This window comes from Triticum urartu, chromosome 7 (assembly GCF_003073215.2).
Source record: "Triticum urartu cultivar G1812 chromosome 7, Tu2.1, whole genome shotgun sequence".
Classification (NCBI taxonomy): domain Eukaryota; kingdom Viridiplantae; phylum Streptophyta; class Magnoliopsida; order Poales; family Poaceae; genus Triticum; species Triticum urartu.
In genome coordinates, this window is record NC_053028.1 from 219,597,158 (window position 1) to 219,613,758 (window position 16,601).

Genomic DNA, 16,601 nt, shown 5'->3' on the forward strand with positions numbered 1-16,601 from the left:
CCATAGAGGGTCGGAGAGTTGTTCCCTGGGATAGTATTTCCTGTGCATGGCTTATGTACACGGATTATTTCTTTGTAGACCCAACATACCATGAAGGTTTCTTTCGACATTGCTTTCGGATGAACATGAATTTGTTCTTGCGCGTCGTGAGTGTCGTGGAGAAGGCTGATGACAACTTCAAGCTGAGGAGGATTGTTGCGGACAACTTTCTTTCTCTCCTCTGCAGAAATGCACGGCTGCTTGCTTACGGTAAGGCCGCAGATGCAATTGATTATTGAAATCCGGATGGGAGAGACCGTGAAAACCACAACGCAATTTGCATGCACTCTGGTGAATGTGTTTGGACCAGAGTACCCGATAGAGTCAACTGTGGAGGACACGGAAAAAGTATTGGCAATTGGAGCTACGAGAGGATTCCCAGGTATGCTGGGTTTAGTTGGTTGCATGCACTCGCAAGGAAGGATATAGAGAGGGCATTCAGAGTGCTCCAGACTCGTTGGGGGTATTGTTTGTGGAGTTGCAATGATGTGGGGAGCAAAGACACTTTTACAACTCATGATATGTTGCGTAATCTTACAATCATGATTGTCGAGGATGAGGATGAAGCAGCAGTGCACACACATGATTTTGAGAAGCCCGGTGTTCGGCTCCGCCTCCCGGAACTTTCTGAAGATGCATCGATAACTATGAGATTAACGGGTGCATATACGACCTTTCAATGGTCTTGTGAAGCATATGTAGATTCAGGATGGAATTCAGTAAACTTTGTTTTTAATTTGTAGTTATGCACCATGGACAATATTTATGTTCGGCCTGTGGTTTTGTTATGTATTCTTAAGTGTGAATAATTTGTATTTGTGTGCACTAACATTTGAAAGAACATGCGGTGCCCCCATGTTTGGTTTTGGAAATTGATGACAATCTCTATGGACTAATGGTTGCCTTGAGTTATATTTGAAGGTTTTGTCCATAGGCTTTTCTTGGAGTACATGTGTTGGTTTCAAGAAAAGTTTGTGTCGACCAAGGTGCTATTCAAGGAATTATCCAAAGATTGGTCATTTGAGAGTTGAGCTTATTGCAAGCATGTCTTGAAGAAGAAGATTGTGTGATCATTCATGTTTACCTTCAAGACATCATCCAAACGAAGAGAGTTGGAAAGATTCAAGGTTGATCAAGACTAAGTCAAGAGTGAATCAAGTTGATCAACTCACAAAGCATAGAAGATGTACCGAGAGGGATCAAGTGATCCCATGGTTTGGTAAGCATTGTCCATTGTGCTTTGTGTACTAACCCATGGTCTATGTGAGAGTTTTACGTGGGGTTAGGTACATGTTCATGGGCTTGTGTCAAGAGGAAGATATCTCTCAACCCATGGAGAGGATGACATCAAGTGATGATCGTCATCAAGATTGCCGTGTGCAAGTTCAAGTGGATCATCGCGAAGAGATCAAGTGCTTGAAGCTTCCCGGCCACTGTGGTGACAATGGACTTGTGAAGATGTGCTGAAGAGTGGCTCACCCATAGTGGTCTATGGGGGAGCAATCATCTAGTCTTCATCGTGCCAACACAATCAAGAAAGGTGGTCCAACTTGAGGAAGTCAAGATCGTCATCATCTAGCTCAAGTGGACCATGTGCAAGGCAAAGGTTTGCCCTTAATAGGTTTTCTATTTTACCGGTCTCATGATGGTAGTTGGGAGACCGGGTTATAGGATCGATTGCCGTACTATCAAGGGGGGCTCTCGATGAGTAGCTTGATCGTATCGTTCGTAGAGAGCTCAAACCATTGCATCCTTGCATCATCTTTCTTGGTTCTTGTTTGGTTCTCTTTTGAGTCTTAGAGCTTATGGTCATCTTGATGACAAGCTTGAGTTCATCGAAAACGGAGTTCGCATGCTTCTTCTATGATGTTTTCGATGTTGGAGGTTTTGTCGGTTCTTCTCGGTTGGAGGTTTCACTCCTCTATTTGTTGGCATTCCTCCCCTGCCTCTTCTTACTCGTTGTTTTGATGCTACTCGTCGTCTTGTTTTTAACAAGCTTGAGTTTACTCAATTCGGAGCTCATATGCAGAAGTTATGGCAGTTCTGATTTTCTTGAGTGTGGTTTTTGTCAGGGTCCCAGCGGTAGTACCGTGGTACCCAGCGGTAGTACCGCTGAGGAGTCACAAGCGGCAGTACCGCTCCGCAGCGGTAGTACCGCGGGCCACAGCGGTAGTACCGCTCCTCGGAGCGGTAGTACCGCTTGATGGTCTCAGCAGTAGTACCGTTGCGGCTCCGTGCTCCTACCGCCTTGACTCGAGTGCGCTTTTCTCGTGTCGGGTTTTGCGGCACTTGCTGCGGTAGTAGTGGCGGTAGTACCGCTTATTAGCGGTAGTACCGCCCTGCCTCCACGGTAGTATCGCTCTGGGTCCCAGCCCCAGCCCCTTTTCTTCTGGCGCGGTAGTACCGCTGAAGGGGAGCGGTAGTACCGCTTATGAGCGGTAGTACCGCCCTGCCTTCGCGGTAATACCGCTCTCTGCGGGGCTGAGTGGGGGATAACGGTTGGATTTTCCCCCTCCTATAAAAGGGGGTCTTCTTCCCCGTTGAACCTTATCCTTTAAGCTCGTGTTCTTCCCCCATTGTTGACCTTCTTCGAGCTTGCTAACTCTCAATCCCTCCATGGATTCTTGCTAGTTTTTGAGGGAAAAGAGAGAGGAGATCTAGATCCACATTTCCACCAATCACTTTCTCCTCTATGTGAGGGGAACCCCTTGGATCTAGATCTTGGAGTTCTTGGTGTTCTCTTTCTTGTTCTTCCTCTCACCTTCCTCCCTAGCATTAGTTGCTTCGGTGGGATTTGAGAGAGAAGGACTTGGGCACTCCGTGTGCCCTTACCATTGCATTTGGTGCATCGGTTTGAGTTCTTCACGTGATACGTGGAAGTTACAAGTTGAGAAGCTTATTACTCTTGGGTGCTTGGTACCCTTGAGCTTGTTCCTCTTGGGTGCTTGGGCGCCCTAGACGGTTGTTGGTGTTCGGAGCTCAATCATTGTGGTGCAAAGCTCCGGGCAAGCGTCGGGGTCTCCAATTAGGTTGTGGAGATTGCCCCGAGCAATTTGACGGGTACCGGTGACCGCCCCCAAGGGTTGCCAAAGTGTACGGGTTCGGTGACCGCCCCCAAGGGTCGCCATTTGTACGGGTTCGGTGATCGCCCTCAAGGGTCCCTTAGTGGAATCACGGCATCTTGCATTGTGCGAGAGCGTGAGGAGATTACGGTGGCCCTAGTGGCTTCTTGGGGAGCATTGTGCCTCCACACCGCTCCAGACGGAGATTAGCATCCGCAAGGGTGTGAACTTCGGGATACATCATCGTCTCCTCGTGCCTCGGTTATCTCTTACCCGAACTCTTTACTTATGCACTTTACTTTGTGATAGCCATATTGTTTCTTGTCATATATCTTGCTATCACATAGTTGCTTATCTTTCTTAGCATAAGTTGTTGGTGCACATAGGTGAGCCTAATTGTTTTAGGCTTTGTGCTTGGCAAATTAACCGCTAGGTTTATTCCGCATTTGTTCAAGCCTAAATCGTAATTATTTTAAAACGCCTATTCACCCCCCCCCCTCTAGGCGACATCCACGATCTTTTAACATTGATGATCGACGTATATGTGTTTGTATGTATTTAATGTTTTGAAAGTAAGGATTGTGATTATAAATGTGTTCATTTGAGGGCCCGCCGGTATGTTACACTATGATCCAAATTCAAGTACTCCCTCTGTGTGTCTAAGTGTGTAAGTCACCTTACGAAAACCAAATAATTCCAAAACACTTAGGCACGGTCCATTAGCTCCCTCCTCGTTTCTTATTTCGCGATATATCAACCAATAAGAGATGTGGGACGTGCATACTTTTAATGACTCGAGACTAACAAACATGACATGCAGTGGTTAGTTCATTGCATGCAATGCTATTAATTAGCAAAAAGACATTAAGTTCTCTCATTTTCTCCTTCGCCTTGGTCGCGATGCACAACCTAAGATGACTTATACACCTAGATGTAGGGAGTATAAAGATAAAAGCTATTTTTTGATTGAGCTAAATCACTTGTGTTGTACTATATCGTTTGATTTACATGTCGTATTCCACGGGCGTGTAGGGGCTGGACTGCTCTAAGAGCCAATACGGAGTGCCTTGGTGACAGATTTGAAAATTGAAAACATCCCCAATTATTTAATCCTTACGGGACTGTAAGCAGACACCATCAACCAGTAATCAAATTCAAACAGGACCCCACACACAGCCCCAGTCCCATGTGCCGGCGCCTGCACAAATTCAAACGGAGAGGCTCGAATCCAGCAGGGGCCCAGCGCACAGCCTCAGGAGTAGCCAATCACCCCGACCACTCCAGCAGAACAGCATACTAGTACTAGTAGGAGTATGATATCAACGTTAACCCTGGGGATTATAAACTACTAATCCATGCGATTTCCCACATGCCAACACGCTTAATAACTCCTTTAGCAAAAGTCGCCCCGAGCACAGAGCTTCGATCGAATCCACCAGCCAAGCCCACCTCGCCCCTACCCCTCCCCCTCCAGCGCAGCTCCCCGTGCCCTGCGGTTCGAATCTCCATCCCCGAAATGCCCCTCACGTAGGCCCCAAATAACAGAAGGGACATCATCCTCCAGGTGGGTATTTCCGTCATTTCGCAAGTAAAATCTCACTCCCCGGCCTAAACCCAGTCTCCCCGGTTCCCCAATCCCTCGGCTGTCCTCTTCTCCCCCTCTTCCGTGCTGCAACCCCACGTACTCCCAAGAAATGGCAGGGCTGTTTGTTGTAGTCTAGCGCGAGCCATTCCGAGGGGCAGATACGAGTTCTTTCTCCCGTCGCAATGGCGGCCGTGCGGGCGGCGGCGGTGGCGGTGCTGCTGGCGGCCGTGGCCGTGGCGGCGGCCGCGCTGAACACGGACGGCCTGGCGCTTCTCGCGCTCAAGTTCGCGGTGACCGATGACCCTGGCAGCGGTCTCGACACCTGGAGGGACGCCGACCCCGACCCCTGCGGCTGGGCCGGCGTCACCTGCGTCGACGGCGGCGGGGGCCGGGTCGCCGGCGTCGAGCTCGCCAACCTCTCGCTCGCGGGCTACCTGCCCTCCGAGCTCTCCCTGCTCTCCGAGCTCGAGACGCTGGCGCTGCCGTCCAACCGCCTCTCCGGCCAGATCCCGGTCGCCATCTCCGCGCTGCAGAAGCTCACCACCCTAGACCTGGCGCACAACTTCCTGTCCGGCCAGATTCCCGCCGGGATTGGGAGGCTCGCCTCCTTGTCCCGCCTCGATTTGTCCTCCAACCAGCTCAACGGGACGCTCCCGCCGTCCATCGCGGGGCTTCCGCGTCTCTCCGGCGTGCTCAACCTCAGCTACAACCATTTCGTCGGCGGGATCCCGCCGGAGTTCGGCGGCATTCCCGTCGCTGTCAGCCTTGACCTCCGGGGGAACGACCTCGCCGGCGAGATCCCGCAGGTGGGCTCGCTCGTCAACCAGGGCCCCACCGCCTTCGACGACAACCCGAGGCTCTGCGGGTTCCCGCTCAAGATCGAGTGCGCCGGGGAGAGGGATGAGCCAAGAATCCCGCAGTCGAACCCTGGCATGAACCCTGGTGCGGCGGCGCAGGTTGGGAGGCCGCCGAAGCGTCGGTCGTCGCCCACGGTGCCGATTCTTGCCGTCATTGTGGTGGCGGCCATCGTCGCAGGGCTAGTGCTGCAGTGGCAGTGCCGGAGGCGGTGCGCTGCGACGACCAGGGACGAGGAGAAGGAGTCGTCGACCAAGGAGAAGAGCGCGGCGGTGACGCTCGCCGGCACTGAAGAGCGGCGCGGCGGCGGGGAGGAGGGGGAGCTGTTCGTGGCCGTGGACGACGGTTTCGGGATGGAGCTGGAGGAGCTGCTCCGGGCGTCCGCCTACGTCGTGGGGAAGAGCCGCGGCGGCATCGTGTACAGGGTCGTCCCCGGCCGCGGCACCGCCGTGGCCGTCCGCCGTCTCAGCGAGCCCGACGACGGCGATGGCACTGAGTCCGGGTGGCGCCGGCGCCGTGCCTTCGAGGCCGAGGCTGCCGCCATCGGCCGCGCGCGCCATCCCAACGTCGCCCGCCTCCGCGCATACTACTACGCCCCAGACGAGAAGCTGCTAATCTACGACTACCTCGGCAATGGCTCCCTCCACTCCGCCCTCCACGGTAATGTGCCGCCGAAATCTTGTCTTGTTAACTGCTAGACTAGAGGTTGCATTTGATCCAGAGATAGTGGCACTGAATAGCATGTTTGAATCAGGTGGCCCGACGGCTTCGCCAACGCCATTGCCGTGGTCGGTGAGGCTGTCCATCGTGCAGGGCGCGGCGAGGGGGCTGGCATACCTGCACGAGTGCAGCCCTCGCCGGTACGTGCACGGCTGCATCAAGTCGTCCAAGATCCTGCTCGACGACGAGCTCCGTCCGCACGTCTCCGGCTTCGGCCTCGCTCGCCTCGTCGCCGGCGCGCACAAGACGGCGCAGTCGAGGAAGCTCGGCAGCGCGGCGTGCGCGCTCCGCAGCGGCGCCCTGTCGGCGCTGTCGTACGTGGCGCCGGAGCTGCGCGCGCCGGGGGGCACGGCCGCGGCGGCGACGCAGAAAGGGGACGTGTTCGCGTTCGGGGTGGTGCTGCTGGAGGCGGTGACCGGGCGGCAGCCGACGGAGGGGGAGGGCGGGCTGGAGCTGGAGGCGTGGGTGCGGCGAGCCTTCAAGGAGGAGCGGCCGCTGTCGGAGGTGGTGGACCCGACGCTGCTCGGCGAGGTGCACGCCAAGAAGCAGGTCCTCGCCGTGTTCCACGTGGCGCTCGGCTGCACCGAGCCCGACCCGGAGCTGCGCCCCCGCATGCGCGCCGTCGCCGAGAGCCTCGACCGGGTGAACTAGTCCGGCGATCCATCATCAATCATTCCGGGGAACGGAAGCCATGACCCGTCATTCTCGTCGACCATCAGCAGCAGTAGTTCCTGAAATCCTTAGCTCCGCAGATTAGCATCATTTGCCAACGTTATTAGGTTTAGAGAGACGGTGAAGAAACCAGCCAAGAATCGTTCGCTGATGTGCGTTTGGTACTCCTTTTTTTGTAGCTGCAATCTTCGCGGCCGTGTATGTATGTAACCGATGATCATGATCTGGACAATTTGCATCCTCCTTTCGCTAGCGTTTTCGGAATGCAGCAGCAGGCATTGTTGCACTTTTTGCGGTGAGAACTGAGGAAAAGCATTGGCTGGTGGCTTTCTTGGGGTTTGGAACCTGGGGAATGGGAGGCGTGTTGCGGTGCTGTACACCTTTGGGCCAGTTGACCCTGAAAGATGCGACAACGACACAGGAGGGGCTGCGTCCATCAGTGTCAGCGCATTGTCTTTTTACCTGTGCCCTGCCGTGCTGTGGGCCTGTGGCTGTGCATGCACAGCGAAACAGCCACACGCAATGGCGCAGTAGACTGGGTTCAGTGGCAACACGCGGGTAGGTTCAGTGGCCCGTGTCTAGTCTAGGTTCGCCTGGTACGGTTTCTTGTTGAGGTGAAATGGGTTCCCTACACTTTAATGACAGCCTGAGATTCTTGCTGAAGAATGGAGGTAGTCATTGCACATTCGCAGTGCTAGATTGGTCATGGGTGCATCATTGGTGCCATCATGCACGGGGATCCAATGTAAACATAATCATTTGCGATTTAGATCGAATCTGGTGTTATGTCAACGTTTTGCTTAGACCCTCGCACTGTAATCATCTCTATTTGGAGTTCTTGATTTTCGGATGCATTTTTACCAGGAAAGCTGACAAAATATGAAGGCCAGAGAGAAGTTTTTTCTTCTCCTTTCACTGTGGCAGCACATGAAGGACATTCAAACTTGAAAGGTTTAAATGCAGGGCACTGGATACGCAGTCATCAAATCCTGCAGGAGCATGGAGGAACTGCTCCTGATGACCTTAACATTTATAATCCTGCAGACCAACCGATCGATGATCCAATAATTCACCACTTGAACGTGACAGCTGCTCAGGGTGGGCGCTATTTGGCCCGTGATCTGACAGAGGTTTTAAATAGCAGTAAAGTTCTTCACCAACCTTCCACGCCAAGATGATAAAGCGTCATGCAAATTTAAACAACCCCTTAATGGTTTAGGACAAGTAGGCAGCTCAGTGTACTGGAGGTTAGAAGAGACCCCCCATCTAGTTTCTTGTCATGTCTAATTACCTCCTGACCGCAAAGTGTATACATCCAATTGGTCTTTGGAAAGTCCAGTACACATTTTGGTTGAGACTGCAAGCAAAAGAAGAAGATCCAGACCCCGCAAAAAAAATTAAAAAAAATCCAGATCAAATGCTAACAAAATTACCAGGCACCGGGCATACAGCTGAAGAAACTCTTGATGTGTAGTTTCATCGATTGATTCTCAGGTAAAGTGTTTTCATCCATAGATATCCTCTGCTGGGAACAGTCCTTGCGCTTCCTCTGGGAGATCAGGTTGGTACTGGAGCTGCTCGTAGTTCAGCTGCCTCGCTGCTTCGTACAGCGCTACTCCAACACTCACCGAGAGGTTCAGGCACCGGACATAGGTTTCCACCATCGGAATTCGGATGGTTCCACCACCCAGGGCTTCTCCGGAGCAGTCTTCCAGGGCGGACTCTGGTAGCCCTTTTGTCTCGGACCCGAATACTAGCCAGTCCCCAGGCTTATATGAGAAATCCTGAACGAAACATGTCGACAATAAGCTAACAAAATACAATCATCTATTCAGAGAATATGACTTGTATGTTTACATTGCATTGATCTGTCCACACACATCGGTTATGGGATGGCTGACCCAGAAAGAACTTCAAGGGGTGGACAAGTATTATATAAACATTTTAAGTGTCAACAATTCAACATGATTCATGTAAATGCACAATTATGAATAATTAGGTGTCGAAGTGTTAACAACAAGAAAAGGACACGACAACCCATTTATGATACTGAACGAATGAAGGATGAAGGAAAAAAAATGAACACAGATAGCTGTCATGAGCAACATACAACTTCTATGGGCCACTGGCTTTTTCCTTGATAATGATGGACCACTGTGGGTTGAGAGATTGACTATGTGGGAGATAAACATACATGGCGTAATCATAGTTGGGAGAGTTAATTGCATATAAGTACCACAATTGGGGTTAGGTTAACGGATCGGAACCTCGCAAAAAAAAAAGGTTAACGGATCGGAACCACTGTGGTCGTGTACTGGGCCGGTGCGTGCATCCCATGTGCTAAGTAGCCACTGGCTAGCCAGATCGATCAGGATACCCGGAGCTTGGTACGTACGTGCAATTGGCGTGAGGCCTGGGCGCTTGCCGCCAGCGGCATGGTGGCCTGCATGACGTGAATCGCTGGACTGCTGTGAGTGGCGTGCTGGAGGCGCGGGACTATGCGGGGAGCTTGGCGTCGAGAACGGATGCTGCAGGAGCGAGGAGCTCGAGAGGCGGGGGACTGGGGAGAGAGAGAGAGAGAGGACACGAGGAAGAAGATGGAACTGACAAGTGGGTCCATGTATGACTCAGCGGGTTGTTCATGTGTGCCCCATCCATCAGAAACACTATCAAAACCAGTATGTGCAACACCTCACCCCAAAACCAGTGCTGACTTGCAAAAAAATTGAAAAGTGGTACTGATCCGTTAAGCTAGCCTCAATTGTGGTACTTTTATGCAATTAACTCTAGTTGGGATGCTAGCCGGTTCGTTAAAGAAAGATTGGATAGACTATGCCCTCGAGGAGTTGATGTGCAAGATTCCTTAACCTTTAAGTCCTAATAGAGATCCATATCATTAGGACCATAGGCCTATAACTATCCAAATAGAGGAAGCTGGGAGATCATATTTTTTCAGGAGAATGGCGCGTAGTTTCAAGTTTGAAGCTAGGTTGTTGCAAGAAGATTGCGAGATCGTGGTCAACAATGTTTGGACCAACGCTGGCATGCGAGGGGACCATAATACTCAGGTGATGTTATGCAGGGTGGCAGGAGATTTGAAAGACTGGGATGCAAACTGTTGGGAACCAGGTCATACAAGAGGTTCTTCGGATATTGAAGGAGAAATGCGCGACGGGTGGAACTATACACTCAGTGCTAATTCCAAAGCATGCCAACCCAGTGAGCATAAAGGACCTGAGACCAATAAGCCTGTGTAACGTGGCGTATAAGCTGGTCTCCAAGGTAATCACAAACAGGCGCAAGGTAATCCTTCCCGACATCACCTCCCCCAACCAGAGTACCTTTGTGCGTGGGAGACTAATCTTGGATAATATTCTATTGGCATATGAGCTAACTCACTTCCTGCGGAGGAGAAAAAGGGGCTTGATGGGCTATGCAGCTATTAAATTGGATATGAGCAAAGCCTACGACCATGTTGAATGAACATTTTTGAGAGTCATGATGCAAAGGCTGGGTTTCAACATGGGCTGGATTAAACTGATAATAGTGCGTCTCGACTGTTAGGTACCAAATCAAGGTGAACCAAGATACAACTGAAATTATTACACCCCAAGGGCCTGCGCCAAGGAGACCCTCTCTCTACTTGTTTCTTATCTGTGCAGAGGGGTTCTCAGCCATGTTACATGAAGCTGAGATGAGAGGATCATTAAAGGGAATCAAGATCTGTAGAGAAGCTCCCAGTGTAAGTCAGTTACTCTTTGTAAATGAGTCATTTACTACTCATGGAGGCCAATGCTGAGAGTGCACATGAAGTAAATAGAATATTGAATACTTATGAAGCCTCTTCAGGCCAAATGATTAACAAAGACAAATCCACAACACTATTCAGCGCAAACACAAGGCAAGGGCTAAAGGAGGAAATGAGAAGTATTCTACAGATTACTTCGGAAGGTCTTTCCTCAAAATATCTAGGTGTTCCATCCTATGTGGGCAAGGCCAGGAAAAGGACCTTTAAGTATATTAAAGAGAGTGTGTGGAAAAAGATCTAAGGCTGGAAGGAAAAACTCCTTTCAAAAAGAGGGAAAGAAATTCTTGTAAAAGCAGTTGCACAAGCAATCCCCGTGTACTCCGTGGCTTGCTTTGATCTAACCAAGTCCTTGTGCGACGAGCTGAGCACTATGATCAATAGATACTGGTGGAGTCAAATGGACAAGGAGAATAAAACACACTGGGTCAGCTGGGAAATATTGATGAAGACAAAGAAAACTGGAGGTCTGGGCTTTAGGGACTTACACGCCTTCAATCTAGCTATGCATACAAGACAGGCATGGAGGCTTATTCAAAACTCATCTTCCTTATGTGCGCAGGTTTTGTCAGCACAGTATTACCCAAATGGCTCAACTCTACATGCCAACCCCACAGATGGCACCTTACACTTGGCCTAGTATACTAGAGGGAGTAAACCTGCTCAAGAAGGGGATCATATCGAGAGTTGGCAGTGGTACCAACACCAATATTTGGTCTGACCCATGGATTCCAAGAGGAAGAACTAGAAGAGTCATCACTCAAACGGGCAGACATGTTGTAACTAAAGTAAAAGACTGATTGATCCTGCCACAAACAACTGGGATGCAGACCTAATAAGGCAAACCTTCCTCCCTGAAGATGCAAAGATTATTTTGCAAATCACAATTCATGAACATAATGATGATATCATAGCATGGCCTTTTGATAAAATAAAAAAGGTATATTTTCTGTAAAATCTGCATACAGAGTTGCGATGGCTACTGCAGCTTGTGAACCCACTGCAGGGCTAACTTCTTCCTCAAGTGCAGATGAAGAAACATGTGGTTTCGACTGGCCGAAGCTGTGGTCACTTCCCCTTAGAAACAAAGTTCTTCATTTCATATGGCGTCTGTGTACGGATAGCTTACCCCTGTGCATGAAGCTTCAGCACAAAGGCATGCATGTAGAAACCCGTTGTCCTGTTTGTTTTTGATTCGATGAGGATGGCAGGCGTTGTTTCATTAAATGTAAGAAGGTTAAGGATGTGCGGAGGAAACCTCAGCTGGAGCATGTTAGACTGCAGATTCTTCCTTCTGCAGATGCACTGAGCTGCATGGAGCAAATCTTGAACCTCAATGAGGAGGGAAAACTTAAATCTTGCCTGCTCCTTTGGCAATGGTGGCATGAAAGAAATAGGGCAAATGCAGGAGATGCTATTAAATTTTCTGATGAAATATGTCATTCTATTGATTATCTTTGTATGCATCTCTTTAAGGTACAACAAAGTGGGAAAGTGCAGAAGCAGCAGCAAAAAGAAAGATGGTCCAGACCTCCACTGGGAACTCTGAAAATCAACGCAGATGGCGCCTTCCTGAAGGAGACAAATACTTGAGGTTGGGGCTTTGTTAGTATAGATGCTTGTGGTGTGGCACTGGCTGCTGGTGCGGGTAATCTGGATTCTGGAGAGATTCTCGGATGCGCTTCATTCAGAGGCTTTGGCAATGCTTTATGTCATAAACACAGTCACTCAGCTAGGCTGCGACCGAGTGATGATAGAAACAGATTCTGTGCAACTGAAGAATGCAGCAACCACTGAAGGCTTTGATCTATCAGTTTTAGGAGCGATTTAAAAAAATATTAGAGTATAGATGCCTGTGGGTTTCAATGATGTATGTGTGGCGTCTTGTCCTCAAACTTGTAATGGAGTTGCGCATCTGTTAGCTGCATGTGGCACTAAACTGCGAGCTAGCTTGTGTGAGATCTGGCTTCACCAGCTTCCAGACTTTGTAAAAGACGCTGTTGCTGGCAATTTGTAAAGCCCTTCTATATAATGGAATGCTTTGTGTTCCTTTAAAAAAAAGACATAGTGCCTAAGGTTGTATCTGTTAGAGCAACTCTAGCAGAGTCGCCAATAAAGCCCGATAGGCAAATAACTGCTAAAATACCAGTCTAGCAGATTCGCCATACAATCCTCAATCGACAAATTTTTGGAGGACACTCCATATTTCCCTTCCTCTCTCTTCCCCTCTCTTCTGCGCCAATACCAATGTCGCAGCCGCGTTTCCCGGTCCCTTAATGGCTGCCCGCCGTCTGCCCAACTGCCCATTAATGGCTGGCCACGCCCGTTCCTGCCACCATTTCCTCCCGCCTGCATCCTTTCCTGCCGCCCGACGCTATAAGAGGCTGGCGCCTCCCCCTCCCCTTCTCCACTCCCCCTCCACATCTCCCTTATGGGAGATCTCACAAGGCCAGACCCCACGGCCGCCGGCATCAAGCAGGATGAGGACGAGGCACTGCTCGAGCAAGCGCCCCCCACCCCCCACCCCCACCCATCAAGCAGGAGGAGGATGTCGTGTACGACGAGAAAGCGGGTGGGTGTATTTCAAGATCGCCATGGCGGCAAGATGGATGCCAAGAGGGAGCACTGCATTTAGGGGGCTGCCCCCAAAGCCGACAATGGCACATGGCTGGAGTGGGACGAGGCCTTAGCCCGTTTCCGCCCATTGAGGCCGCCAATACCTCATTCCACGCAGGCACGCCCACCACCGGCAAGTCCTCCCGCCACCCGCCACACTTTACTTTAGTTAATTTTCTATATGTATTAAGCTGCAGTGTGACTCATTTTCTGCCCCTATATATGAATGAAATCTATTTAGCAACATTTACTTTGCAAGTTTATAATTGCTTGAGGTTGATCTTGCCCAAAAAAATTCAAGAAAAAAAATATGGCGCGTTTTTGGCGACTCTGTGCATGCGCACAGCCTCCAAAAAATTATGGAGGGCATTCCAAACCGGTTTTGGAGGCTGTGGATATGCCGATTCTACTAGAGCTGCTCTTAAAAATGGTTCACTAACTACTACCATCCCTACAGAGACTGTTGACCAAATGATACGAAGTATTTGAAACAATGGAAAACATTTAAGTATATAACGATTTACTTTAAGGAGATGGATTTGATTAATATAAAAATCCGGTTCAGGAAAAGTTGTCATTTTGGACACAGATTGAGTGCTAACATCTTTTAAACTGTTTATAATAGATGGTAAAACATAGTGTATTTTTTCTTAAAAGTGAGTTATAATATTTGTTGGGTTTCGTAAATATACTACAACATAAATTAGTGGTGAAAATTGTTGCATTTGGAGACCATGCAGATGTCCAAAACACCGCTTTGATAGAACCAGAGGGAGTAGTTACTCACTGAATGAATGTGGGTGCCTCTTTTGGTAAATGCCAACAATCTTTTTTGCCCATCCTAATGCAAAGAAACACAATAGTTAAAACTTCACAAATATGCAGTAGTTACATTGATGTCAAATGATAAACTATTGTACCTGCTTCATGAAATAATCTCGGAACTCATCCCAGGAGTCATGAATCTTAACGACAACATATCTTAGTATAAATAGTTAAGGTTGAGACTTGCTACACTTCAAAGACACACTCGACAAAAGATTGGTCATGAATGCACCGCTGAGAGCAGCAGCCAGCAGGTTCAAATCACTGATTTGCAAATCATACAAATGGAGTATCTCCACATATAGGATACGGCCAATAATCCAATCCAGCACGCTTAAGTTTTGTGTCATCCACATGAAAACCCAATGGCTGCGAATATCGATGAAGAAAAATCATTCAGATCAAATAATACAATATAAAGCATGCACATTCTATAACATGTGTCTGGGGGACACAACAATGAGTACTAACCTTACCCCGACAAGATGGAGGCCAACTGCTGAAGCTGCACAAGTCCTTGCAATTGATCCTGTATTTCCTGGGATCTATGATGTAAACTTATAGTTTAGTGACAAGCAGCTAATTCGATACCTCAAAGAATCATCTCACTGACATGGTGTGCATTATTCTTCTACACAATACTACTACTTTCATTTGCAGTAATAGATTAATAATTCACTAAATCAAGCCAACATACTACTCCCTCCGTTTCAAAATAGATGACCCAACTTTATACTAAAGTTAGTATAAAGTTGAGTCATCTATTTTGGAACGGAGGGAGTAGTACTAAGTTACATGTTTGTTAAATTTTTACATTCAGAGTAGCAGAAACATTAATTAATTTCGTAGGGACTAGCAGAGTAGCAGTGCCTGTAATTTTGGACTCACAACCACCATCTACAACAGTTGACACGCTACACCTTCATCCGTGAAGTACGTCACTGCCAATCGGCCGAGAAAATAAGTTGCAAACGGAGCAATTACCAGAGGGGAAACCAGCACCACATGGAGCATCCTCTTGGCGCGCGCGACCTCCACGCCGCTCCCCACGGGTCCAGCCGCGGCTCCATTGCCGCTGGAAGCAACTGCAACTGCAAGCGCACGGGCAATCACGGAATCATTAAAAAGGGGCCGGCCGGAATAGCAGGAGACGAGCTTGTCACGCACGGGAACAGGAGGCAGATGAAGAGGCTACGCGGCGCGGTTGGCGATGCCTGCAGCCGTGCGCGGCCGCTGAAAATCCGGCGAATGCCGCGCGGCTGTGGGCGAGAGCGCGTAGCCGCAAGCCCACCTCCATGTTTGTCTCCCTGGACGGCGGCGGCGGCGGCGGCTTCTTCCTCCGAGCGCTCAGTTTCCCGGGATAAGGTGCGACCGAAACTGCAACGATATCGGCCTTATCATGGGCCTAATGTGGGATAGCTTCGGCTGGGATACGGGCTTTGGTCCTAGGAATCTGCAAAAACCTCTGTTTGCTAAATCTTTTTCTTTTTCTAATTTCTGAGAACATGTACAATGATTGATAAAGTCTTGCATGTAATTTAGAGATAAAAAAAATGTCTACAATGAGTCATCTCTTAGCCTTATCTTCAATAGCTAGCTATTTCTAAAAACATGGTGAGACATATTGTACTAAGAGATCATCAATAGCTAGCCTTGAATAAAAGAAGACAAGCCTTTCTTATAATTTCTCTCTCCTCCATCTCACTATTTATTCTATTTGGCATTTCTAAGATAGAACCATTGTACATGCCCTAAGAGAACAACTAACCAAGGGGGCCCCCTTGCGTGAGTCCACAAGGGTCATTGATTGGTTTGCTACCAACATTTTGCATTCCCAACATTTGGCAAAATCAAAAGTTGACAATATTTGACAACCATTGGTGAGATTGGCAATGAAAATTGGTATGCAATAAAACTCTAGCCAACATTTGGCAGCTGCCAAAATTTGGCATGCAAACTTTTGGCATCAAACCAATTATCTTACGCACGGTGCTTGGCGCTTCCTCGAGATTTTGTATTTTTATTTTTTACGCGTTTTCGGTTTTTAGAAGTTTTTTTTTGGTTTTTTGGTTTTTGCCCGGTTTTGTTTAGATTCCGGAGAGAAAAAAATGCCTGAAAAAAAATGTGTTTTTCTTCTTCCGAAAGAGGCACAATTTTATTTCTCGTGGAGGCACAGATTAACTTCCGCGAGAGCCACAGGGAAAACAACGAGTTTTTTTCTCTCTTCCGTGAGAGACACAAATTTGCTTTTTCCGAAGGCACATGCACATGTTTGCTTTCATAAGTTGTGCCTCTCAGAAAGGAAAAAAATCGTATTTTCTTTCTTCTGCGAGCTCATGAGGCATAGTTTTGCCTCCCCAAGAGGCACAGTCGTATCTCTTAAACAGACTCAGATTTGCTTCTCGTGGAAGCACATATTTAC

General features: G+C 48.8%; 2 protein-coding genes and 1 long non-coding RNA gene across 4 annotated transcripts; 1 reads left to right on the forward strand and 2 right to left on the reverse strand.

Annotated features, from left to right (window-relative positions):
- The first annotated feature begins 4,728 nt into the window (after positions 1-4,728).
- On the forward strand, positions 4,729-7,185 carry LOC125525705 (receptor protein kinase-like protein ZAR1). The gene is made up of 2 exons (XM_048690709.1): positions 4,729-6,201; positions 6,296-7,185. The coding sequence occupies exons 1-2, from the start codon at positions 4,869-4,871 to the stop codon at positions 6,910-6,912; spliced, it is 1,950 nt and encodes a 649-aa protein (XP_048546666.1). The 5' UTR covers positions 4,729-4,868; the 3' UTR covers positions 6,913-7,185.
- Positions 7,186-8,095: 910 nt separating this feature from the next.
- LOC125525706 (putative tRNA (cytidine(34)-2'-O)-methyltransferase) lies at positions 8,096-15,577 on the reverse strand. 2 transcript variants are annotated; one of them, XR_007291397.1, is made up of 8 exons: positions 15,347-15,577; positions 15,164-15,270; positions 14,656-14,724; positions 14,490-14,548; positions 14,275-14,335; positions 14,142-14,195; positions 8,367-8,717; positions 8,096-8,290 (listed from the first exon to the last, which is right to left on the reverse strand). XR_007291397.1 is itself a non-coding variant. In XM_048690710.1 (7 exons), exons 1-7 carry the CDS (start codon positions 15,474-15,476, stop codon positions 8,439-8,441), a joined length of 759 nt encoding a protein of 252 aa, XP_048546667.1. In that variant the 5' UTR covers positions 15,477-15,577; the 3' UTR covers positions 8,096-8,438. The 2 variants fall into 2 exon arrangements, 1 of the variants encoding a protein (XP_048546667.1); XM_048690710.1 differs by having other exon boundaries at positions 8,096-8,717.
- LOC125525708 lies at positions 11,576-14,133 on the reverse strand. Its single transcript, XR_007291398.1, has 2 exons — positions 11,997-14,133; positions 11,576-11,918 (listed from the first exon to the last, which is right to left on the reverse strand). It is a non-coding gene; the product is annotated as an uncharacterized LOC125525708 (long non-coding RNA).
- Positions 15,578-16,601: the final 1,024 nt, after the last annotated feature.